At 45.2% G+C, this 10237-nt stretch overlaps 2 protein-coding genes across 2 annotated transcripts in view; one reads left to right on the forward strand and one right to left on the reverse strand.

The window, feature by feature from the left end:
• The window catches only part of ANKRD13A (ankyrin repeat domain 13A), a 30256-nt gene extending 27442 nt beyond the window's left edge, over positions 1–2814 (forward strand). Inside the window, exon 15 of the mRNA XM_069496738.1 lies at positions 736–2814. Within this exon, the coding sequence (XP_069352839.1) occupies positions 736–928 (193 nt within the window). The 3' untranslated portion in view covers positions 929–2814. The remainder of the gene's footprint in view (positions 1–735) is intronic.
• A 2060-nt stretch (positions 2815–4874) lies between these two features.
• C21H12orf76 (chromosome 21 C12orf76 homolog) lies at positions 4875–9755 on the reverse strand. Its single transcript, XM_069497255.1, has 2 exons — positions 9483–9755; positions 4875–6130 (listed from the first exon to the last, which is right to left on the reverse strand). The coding sequence occupies exons 1-2, from the start codon at positions 9613–9615 to the stop codon at positions 6045–6047; spliced, it is 219 nt and encodes a 72-aa protein (XP_069353356.1). The 5' UTR covers positions 9616–9755; the 3' UTR covers positions 4875–6044.
• Between the last annotated feature and the right edge of the window lie 482 nt (positions 9756–10237).

Genomic DNA, 10237 nt, shown 5'->3' on the forward strand with positions numbered 1-10237 from the left:
TGTTTACATCGAGGTTGACACGGCTCTCAGTGCAGGGGCAGGTGCACGGCGCCATGCATTTGTTTGGTCCCAGGCAGACGCATGACGCCGTGCACTTGGCAGGAGAAAGGAGAGACTAGATAGAGCGTCGGCTCTCCTGCTTCCTCTCGTAGCAGTTAGGAAAGTAGCGCTGAACTCTCGGTAGCCAGTCTCTGGGGATAGAACTGCTGACGAGTTCGCAGGGTCATTGTCACTGGCAGAAAAGCGCCAAGTCCATGCTTCCTGACTGGTTTGATCTTCTGTGAAGAAGAGATGATCACAGGGTCTAAACGTCCTCAGTGGAAAATTCATACAATTTTAAAGATGGGGAAATTTGGGGAAAAGCTACAGAGATGATTAGCTCATCTTCTTAAGGGGGAAAAACAGCAAAGATTCATTTTACAAAGCATTTTCTTGTATTAATACTTTAGGCAGCTACAAGAGCCTGGGTTTTCCTTGAAAATTGATCAAAGTTCAGTTCCCAGCACCAGCACTCAGTAGCTGGGTGATCTCTGCCAGGCTTCTTAACCCCTCTGAGCCTGTGTTTTCTCACCTGTATTTGGCACCTATGCCCCCAGCGCCATGTGGGTTAAATGGCACCATGCACATGATGTATCTGGTACAGTGTGCACTTGCAAAGCAGTTAAGAAATGCAGTTGCTGCCGCCGCCATGATGATAGTAATGACTGGCCCGTTTTCTCCTGTTTTCCAACCCAGGGCCATCCAGGAGAGCCTCCTCACCAGCACTGAAGGCCCGTGCGCCGGTGCCCCAAGCGACACGACTTTTGATAGTGACTTGCAGCTGGCCATGGAGCTCTCTGCCAAAGAGCTGGAAGAACGGGAGCTCCGGCTGCAGGAGGAGGAGGCTGAGCTCCAGCAAGTCCTACAGCTGTCACTCACTGAGAAATAGACCCCTCTGCCCACGGGCTGCACAAAGCAGAGGCTCTGGGCTGCCACGGACGCTGTGTCAACCAGGACCTCGGGGCTAAGGGCCTGCACCTCAGTGTGTGCAGCAGATGGCAGCTGTCCCTTCCCATGCAGGTGCAGAACCAGGGACTCCTTGGCCCATCCAGGATGCTCCCCCGGGGTGGAGAAGGGGCTGGGGAGCGGCAGGCCCTATCTCCAGGCTACAGGGAGGAGAGCATGGTCACTTTCCATTAGCTGTATTGGCTTGCAGGTCACGTTTTTACTACCAGCTTTAGACAAAACCCCAATCCCTGCGGGTATGTAGATAAATTTTTATTAAGGAGTGATAACAAAACACGTTATTGCAGAGTCAGGGTGCTTTTCTATACGAGAGCAGCGGCGGTGGCAGCAGCAGCCTTCGTAGGGTGTGGTTTATGAGGATTTGAGACACTTCTTTACTGTTCACCAAAGAAATGGGTAATCTGTGCTGATCTACTCTTTATTTTTACCTTTATACAGGGTTTCTAGGACATTGTCATTATTCCTCCTCCATCTCCACCTTACTCCATTCCTTCCACCCCCAGCTAAAGTTAAAGAGGAGATATGTATAGGATCTATTTTAGATTGTGGTTAACTATTTGCATCAAATTAAGATATACAAATGACCACGGCTGTTGCCTTAGCCTTAAAAATTACTAATAGTTTCAAACCGCCTCACTCCACTTATTGAGGGATCTGATTTGAATTTATAAAGGCAATTCCTTTGAGAGCAGGATCCTCCAGGCTAAATCAAAGGCAGCTAATCCTGTCCCTGAAGGAGCAGCTAGAAGAACCTGGCGCTTGTTCCTGAAGTGGGCAAGCTAGCCAAAATACTAGAACAGCATAGAACCAAACCAAGTGCGTGTTCTACTCTTGCCCTAGTGATCGATTTCCACGTAGAAGCCTAGGAAGAACCCACCACGCGCCCTCGTCTCGCCTGGGAGGAAAGAGGGATTTGAAATCCGAAAGGGAGCTTACAACAGAGCTCGATGGCTCTTCATTCTAAAGGGAACATGATGATTCCACATTGCTTTTTAGAGTTCAAATCAACATCTTTCTGGATAAATATATTTTTTAACAGAATTTTTATTATTTTTAAAAGATATAAAAACGACTACTCCCATCAGTAGCAATACAAGGTTATGCATTTTAACCAGATTTTCTCAGGCCTTTTTTGGATACCTTTAGTAGTTAACTGTTTTGTCAAACCCTCCTGTAAATAACCATCGCAGAACACGCAGAACTCGGGGGGGCTACAGCCGAGGGCCCCCTCGCTCTGGCCCGTGTATGCAGTTCCACAGTGCACTGAAATAACCCGGGAAACAATATCCTCCTCTGTTTTGCATCTACTTCCTCTGTTGCGCTTCTTTTTAGGATAGGAAGAGAAACATAAACTCCTGTCCCAGTTAATGTCCTGTTATACGGTTAGTGTCGCCAGTAAGGCGTTCCTAGACACAAAGAACTGTGCTTTGAATTCCACATAACCACCTGCCTTTTTTTTTGTCACGGTCTGACCAAAGTTCCTTCTGTACACACGAGGCCAGTATAGGCAACTTCACGTTTGTTTCACATACGCGGCTTGGCATTTTGTTTACTTGGCGTTTGCGTGAAGTAAACACTCCTTGGCGGGAAGACACTTCTTAGGAGTGGCTGCAGTCAGGCCATGTCGTTTACTCACTAAGGTGAACCGTAGGTAATTCCTGTGTTCGCATTCCATTGCTCTGCTTCCCGAGGTCTTTGACTTTCTCCCCACTGAGTCACTTAAAAAGGGACTGAGCATCATATCAACCTGTTGTAGCATTTTCCATATATGTGTTCACTCTTAAAATGCAAATAAAGCCTGCTTCCTTAGAGGGTGCTCATACGATATGCCAGTCTTGGAGTCTTTTTTTCTATTTTACCTTGTTTTTTCTAGTCACTGGATGTACCCACACTTCCTGTCGGCTGTCAGTAGAACATGAGAATGCCTCGCATTGCTGTTGTACATTATTCCAAAGGTAGCATGGTCCTTTCAGCCTTCCTGCCCAAGTTACAGAGTCCGAGAGCCCCAGGTGACTTGTTTCCAATGGACACTAAAAGCAAGCCAGTGTTGGGGCTGCTCGGAGACACCTCTGCGGCCCTCCTCCTGGAGGTGGACTGGCTCTTGTGGGTTTAGGGAGGCCAAGCCAACATCAAATCTGAGTGAATGTATCAAGCCAGAGTGCTTTGTGAGTGGGATCTTAGAAATTAGGGCTTCCAAACTCATTCTGCACCTAAATATGTTGGCATTAAAAACAAAAGGGGCAGTGGCCAGTAAAAGTGTTAGTTCCAAAAACGAGGCCTTGGTACTTCCAGGAAGATGTGAAGGAGCTGCTTTGCTTTTGGGGACAGTAAATACCAATCAATCCTTTGAGCCACGAGGACACCATGAAGAAAACGGTTCCTCTTGTTAGGTCAAGAGGTGCAATATCTATGGATTATTTAATTGAAAACCAAATAGTTTCTTTCCTTATCTTTAGGTTCACTAATACTTATTGGCCCAATGTCAGCAGAAACTTTAATTGGGCAACTTTTGCGTATTAGACACTGCTGGGAACTAAGTGTAACAAAGTTCCCAAGGGACTTTGCTCTGTGAACAAGCTTCTCACGCAGTATGTAGCACGACATGTCAAGGAAATGAAGAGTCTGCCCTAAATAATGACAGGAAAAGGAATTGCCCAGGTCCCAGTCTCCTGCTGACCACAGATGACATGAAGGAAGATGAACTGGACTATGGAAATTTCAAGTGACTCTGGTGCGGAAGGTGATGGAGTTCAAAGTCCCACCCTGTGTCTAGAAAAATGTGTGGGTTTAAGACTGAGGTCCAGCTGGAAACAATATAACATGCTAATAACACCCCAGATCTCCTACATCACAAGCAGCATGGGGAGACTTTAAAGAAAGTTTAGTGTTTGCTAATATAATTCATTTTTATCTGACTGATGCAAATTGATTGGATGTGTTCATCTGGGTATAAGATTGGTATTCTGAGTACAGTTTGGTTATGAGATTTAAGGTTTGGCTACCACCTCCTATACCCCCAAAGATAAAGTCCAGGGAAAATAATTCCACTTGGAAGTACTAGTTGGCAGGTCTTTGGTGCATCAAAGTTTTCAATATAATTCTCTCTTTCCCAGAATTGATATTTTTATCTTTAGGCATCTCTTTGCAATAAGCCTCTTTCTACAAAGATTATTCTTTGTCTTACTTTTGCCTGAAATCTCACACAAAACAGCTGATAAAATTGGGATGAAGGTTTCGACTGGGGTTTGGATTTGTGTGTGGAACTGCAAAGTTATTTCAGAAAACGAATATGAGCCAACTATCTGGCTCGTATTACTGAGCAAATAGCAAGGATTATAGGCTTGGCAAGTTTTTACTGTTTCCTTTTAAAATCCTAAAAATGACAGTAAATATTATGGCAGCGGATCAAAACTTGGTGTTCCAGATGAGGAGGGGATGTGTACTCCTGGGACTGAACTCTGTCACCAACGCCAGATGCTACAGTCGGTAAACACGAACTTCCATGGGACAGGCCAACGGGGCTGATTCCTCTACCTCTGTATTAGTTTTCACATCACTGTATCTTCACAACAATTAAGAAACAGTGTGCGTATCACCACTTTATAGATGAGAAAACTGAGGCTCTGGAGAAGTTAAACCTGTTCGTAATTGGAGCTGGGATGAGAATACAGGTCTTCCTACCCCTGGCCCAGCCTAAAAGTTTGATGATGGCTCAGTTTTCTGAAATAATCAATACTTTGCCTTGAGGCAACAGTGTTATTTCACACATGAATTTAGAATTTCACTTCACAGTGCTTCCTTAAGAGATTAGATCAAACACACATACCTGCATCTCAAACACTTGGGAAGTAATTAGCAGGAGTAGAACAGCATGTAGGATTTTACTTTAATTGACACTTTGCTCAAAAGCACAGAACAATGAACACTTCAATGGCTCAATGTTACCACAAATTCCTAAACGGTTACAGTATCCCACATCAGTTACTTCACATTAAGTGCAGGCTGTTAAAAATAAAGAGATCAGTGTGGTGCCTGAATGGAGCACAAGATAAGCATTTCCATTTAATAACAAAATTAATTTAAACCTAGCACCTTAAAATAAATATTGATAACCACTTTATAAGTACAAGTATCACTTCAATAGGGGGAAAAAAATCCAGTTCACTAACAGTGCAAAATAATAGCAGCGTTTTCCAAGTTGAGATTAAATCTGTGTAAACACACACTGGCCAGCACAGTGAACATGCACTTCCTGTTGGTTAAGCCCTCCCCACCCCGGCTGAAAGGAGCTTCTGCTGAGCCGCTTTTAGATTCCAAATCTGAAAAGGTACCACAAGCTTTAGGCTGTGGGCTGGAAAGCCTTCAGTGCAGTACAGGGGGGAGCTCTGAGTGGGATGGAGTTCTTTTTCAGAGGGGCCAACTAGTGATACTTCAGTCTATCCCCAGGCCAAGGGTGCACAAGGTAACAGGTCTACCGGATGTGACCCTGACTTCAGTGGGGGCACCTGAGCGCAGAGCCGGATACAGGTGAGCAGTGACAGCCTAAGTCCCCCACAGCTGCTACTGCTTTGCAACCAGAGCATTCTAGTCCAGCTCAGATGAAATGAAAAACATTTGTGATCCCCAACCCACTGTGACTGATTGGTTCTTAAATAGGGAATGTCTACATGGTAAGTTTTCCTCTTATTAATATTTTCAAGCATCAACGATTAGTCTTTTCCAGTGTGGTTTACAGACACTCACAGGGTTAACATTTCTTTCTCATGAGAACTCCATCTTTACACTGAACCTTGGGCTTCAGGTCTTACTTTTAATAAGCACAGCCAGATTAAAAAAAAAAAGAAACACTTAGAAGCAGACTCAGTGGCCGATTATTTACATTATAGTGTTAGGAAACAAATAATTGCTAATAGATGTTTTTTCTAAATCATTCAGCATTTACCAACTGTCCAGACCGAAGGTCATTTCCAAGGAGGGAAGTTCTGATGCCAACTTCTCCTGTTCCCGAGTACTCATGGAAGAACTTGTTCGCCTGGCTGTCACCGACGCCGAATGGGCTTGTAGACACAGAATGCCATAAGGATGACGGTCACCAGCAGGATGCTGAAAATGGTTCCCAACAACACTGCAAAGGGAAAATGGGTTACCTCCTGATGGCAGCTTCAGGCTCTGTAATTCATCCATTCACTGACAGTGATTTACCAAATGCCACTTTCTGCCAGGCACTGTACGGGGTGCTGGGCAAAGAGCAGCGAACAGACAGACCCTTTCTCGAGTTGTCTCCATGTATGTGGGGGAGAGAAATGGAAACAAGTAAGAGCATTTCACACAGCTTGATGTGCCATGAAGCAAACAGTCGTGTGGGGGTGGGGCGGTGGGGAGGGGTGGGCAACAGGAGGCAGGGCAGCGAAGGAAGCATCTGAGGAGCTGAGACCTTTTAAGAGGAAGGATCTGGCCATGTGACCCTCTGCAGGGAGAGGGCACAGCCCAAGGATCATCAAAGGAAGGGCCTTGAGGCCAGAACCAACCCGCACGCTCAATGAACAGAAAGGAGGCAAGCAGGAAGGAAGCCAGACAGGAAGGCTGGAGCCAGTTTACGCAGGGCCTTGACGACCATGAAGGAAACATGGATTTATTACAAGTTTAAAGAGAAGCCATTGGAGGGCTGTAGGCAAAGAGTGACATAGTCTGATTTAGTTGGGAAAAAGTTCCCTCTGGCTGCTGTGTGGAGAACCATCCAATCACAGGGGGACAAGGATAGGAGCAGGGAGCCCAGCTACACCTTTAAAGCCATTAATAAAAACTGGAGATTCAATTGGTCTCTAGATGAGTCTTGACAAGGACCTTCTGACCAAAGGAGCAATGAACTAACTTCACAAACCTATTATGCTTTGGGGAGTTAATTTCACATCTAAAATTTTCAAGGTGCTCAGGTGAGAAATGGAACCTACAACTGATTTGTCAAGTTGAGCCCTGGTGGTACAGGACGATAAGAACCTTAACTTTAAACTACTAACATAACCAGCAACCTGTCAGATTTATTCAATAGCAGCGGGGATGTGCAATCTTGTTTCTGTGACCATCTCAGAGATATTGAGAAGCACTCAAAATGATGTTACCTTTAACAAGCAAAGGTACATTTATAAGTGCTTTTAAGTTATGTGGCCCCAATCCCAGGTTCCAGCTGGGGCCTAACCATGGTTATTCTCTAGTCTGATTACTATCCCTCTGGAAAAAAACAAGATTTGACCATAGTTTTATATTTAAGTCAGTAATTCTGGAGTATCCATGACCCCCTTACCCACCTTCTACACTTAACCCAGTTATTATTAAAAAACTGACTATAGAGAAAGATCATCTTTTTTGGTGACTAGGGGAGAGGAAGGAAGGAAAAAGTGACAAAGACAGTGTGTCATAACTCCAGAGGGCCAGAAGTAATTTTAAGGTCTTTGTTAAACAAAATCTGTGACCTACGTAAGCTAAATGTCATGTCTCAAAATAGCCCTTGTTAACTAAATACCTGCCCTAATTTTCAAAAGTCCTGAATTCTGAGTTTCTAATGGTCTTACTACAACTGGACTTAAGGTCGTCTTATTCCATTTAAGCCATTTTCTTGTATTTTGCATTTTGGAAGGGCTTTAAAAAAAATTAAAACTCCCAAAGTAAGAATCCAGGGGACTGGAAATCTGCTTTAAAAAAATAAAAAAGAGCTTAAAACCATGAGTTGTTATGTACATGATATCCATTTGGATTGCTATCCATCTGGGGCTTGACAAATTCTTCCCCTCAGTCTATTTACCTCTTCCTGTACGTTGCATGTAGTGTCAGCTGCCTGAATGGCAGGCCCAGACAGGACCTTAAAAGACTATTTCAGTCTATCCTGATAGTCACTTCCCATCATTCAGCCTCATTTTCTGCATCCATAAAATGGGACAAATGAAACCCACCTAACACAGTAACAAGCACATGATAAATGAGAGACATTATTATGATCAAGACAAGCAGCACAGCACAGGAGTCAAGAATTTAGGGTTTGGGGTTAGACCCTTTGGGTTCCTATGTACATTTACGGGCTATCTGACCTCACTTAAGTCACCCAAACTCTGTTTCTTCTTCTAGAAAAAGAGACCAAAAAATGTCCACTTCACAGGATTGTCTAAGACAGTGTTGCTCAAACTATGTGGTAAAGGACTATTTTTTATAATTTCTAGTCTGTCCCAGACCACTACATAGTCCTATTGTGTGTGACTAATAACCAGCTCCCTTCACTTGCGAAATATTCCAGTTCAGGGACACCTAGAACTGGTCTCTACTTGTTGAATGTTGCAACAAAGTCAAGTTGTTAAGTTCCAAAACCCTTACTCTCAATTTCTGTAGCCATCTCTTTGCAGATAACAAATACTAATAGTTTGCAGACCACACTTTGAGTAGCGCCGTTCAACAGCAGTGGTTCTCAACCAGGGGGATTTTGCCCCCAGCGGACATTCGGCAATATCTGGAGACATTTTGATTATCTCGACTGGGGCTGTGGGGTGCTACTGGCATCTAGAGGGTAAAAGCTGAAGATGCTGCCAAACATCTTAAAGTGCTCTGGATCGCCCCCCATCTCGCTAAAAAAGAATCATTTATCCAACAGGTTAGTAGTATCCAAGTTGAGAAACCCTGTTCTAAAGGATCAAGTGGGATAATGTGTGAAAACTACTTAGCAGAGGGCTAGGTACACAATGAGAAATGATACTACGCGGCCACCCTCTAGATATATGGATGTACTAATGAGTTATAGTGGGAAGGGAGGACTTTGACAAGAGACGTATTTATTGTGAAGTTCTTCAAGCTTTAAGCCTCAAGATTCCTTCCAAAGCATGGGCACACGTGTGTATGTGTGTGTGTGTTGAAGAGATTCTCTAAAAACTTATGTTTCAAGCCCCACAGAACCTAGGTTCTGGTACTGGCCCCCACCTCTTCCTAGCTGTGTAACCTTGGGCAAATAACTTCACCACTCTGAGCTTCATTTTTCTTATCTGTAAAATAGGGTTGAAAAACCGTACCTTTCTCACTAAAGAACTGTGGGGCTCAAATGCATTCGCCTATAAAAAGTTAGCCCAACACATTATATGTAAGAAATGTCATACAACTGTCAATTATCGTTATTACTATGAATACTGGCCATTTTAGGAAAAGAGAGTGGGGTATTTGATGCGGCCTAGCCTGACCCCACACGGCCAGAGAGGAGGGGAACCAGACTGAGACCTACGTCTCCCGATCCCAGTTCATTCACGTGCAACCAGCACGTACCGAGAGCCTACTGGGTCCCATGCCTTGAGCGGGGTGGTAAAGCTCAGGCCTTCTGCCCCAGGCCTTCGGAGAGGGAGTCGCGGGGCTCCCTGAGAGGCCCCACCTGTACCCCCTCCCCCGCCCTCACACGTGCCCCCACCAACCCCCGTCCGCCCCGCGCGTGCCAGGCCCCGGCTGCTCACCCAGGTTCTGCCCACGCAGCACTGCGTACGGCCGGCTCCACTTGGACGGATCTATGGGGTTCGGGGCCTCCGCCAGCCCCACCAAGAGGCTGCACAGGCCAAAGTACAGACCCGTTAACAACGGACGCAGCATCTTCCCGGTCCGTAGTAGCGGAAAGGCCACTTCCGCCGCAACCCCCGCCCCTGTCGCCACCGGTTCCGTCGTTGCCTCGGTCCGCTGGGCGCGCGCCGTTGCCAGAGTAACTGTACCCCCGGGCTGAAGTTCCACCCCTGCCCAAGGTTCGTCCCGCATTAACGTTCCCTCGTAAGTAATGTTTCCTTCCGGACCAAACTTTCCGCTGTGATCAGTGTTCCGTCCGGGACAACGTTCCGCCGTGATTACCGTTCCGCTATGACCAACGTTACCCCATCTTTTGGGCGTCTCTAGAGGTCACATAGATCCATTTTGGACCTATCGAAGGTTTTTAACGAATCCCTGCATTTTCTTATTAAATTTCCACCATAAGCCTGAGAAATAGACGCTGTATGCCCATTTTACAAATGCCAGCTTCTCAGGGAGCCCTTACCTGGACATCTTTTCGAAAATTGCAACCCTCCTTCTCCCTCAATGTACATAGTACCTATCCTCATTCTCTCTTTTATCCTCATTGGTCTTTACCTTATGCGTTTAACGTACATTTTGTAATTTTCTTAGTACCCCCTCTCCTTGCTAGAATGTAAAGTTCACAAGGGTAGAGATTTTGTTTTTGCTCACT

The sequence above is a fragment of the Eulemur rufifrons genome, chromosome 21, assembly GCF_041146395.1.
Source record: "Eulemur rufifrons isolate Redbay chromosome 21, OSU_ERuf_1, whole genome shotgun sequence".
Taxonomy (NCBI): domain Eukaryota; kingdom Metazoa; phylum Chordata; class Mammalia; order Primates; family Lemuridae; genus Eulemur; species Eulemur rufifrons.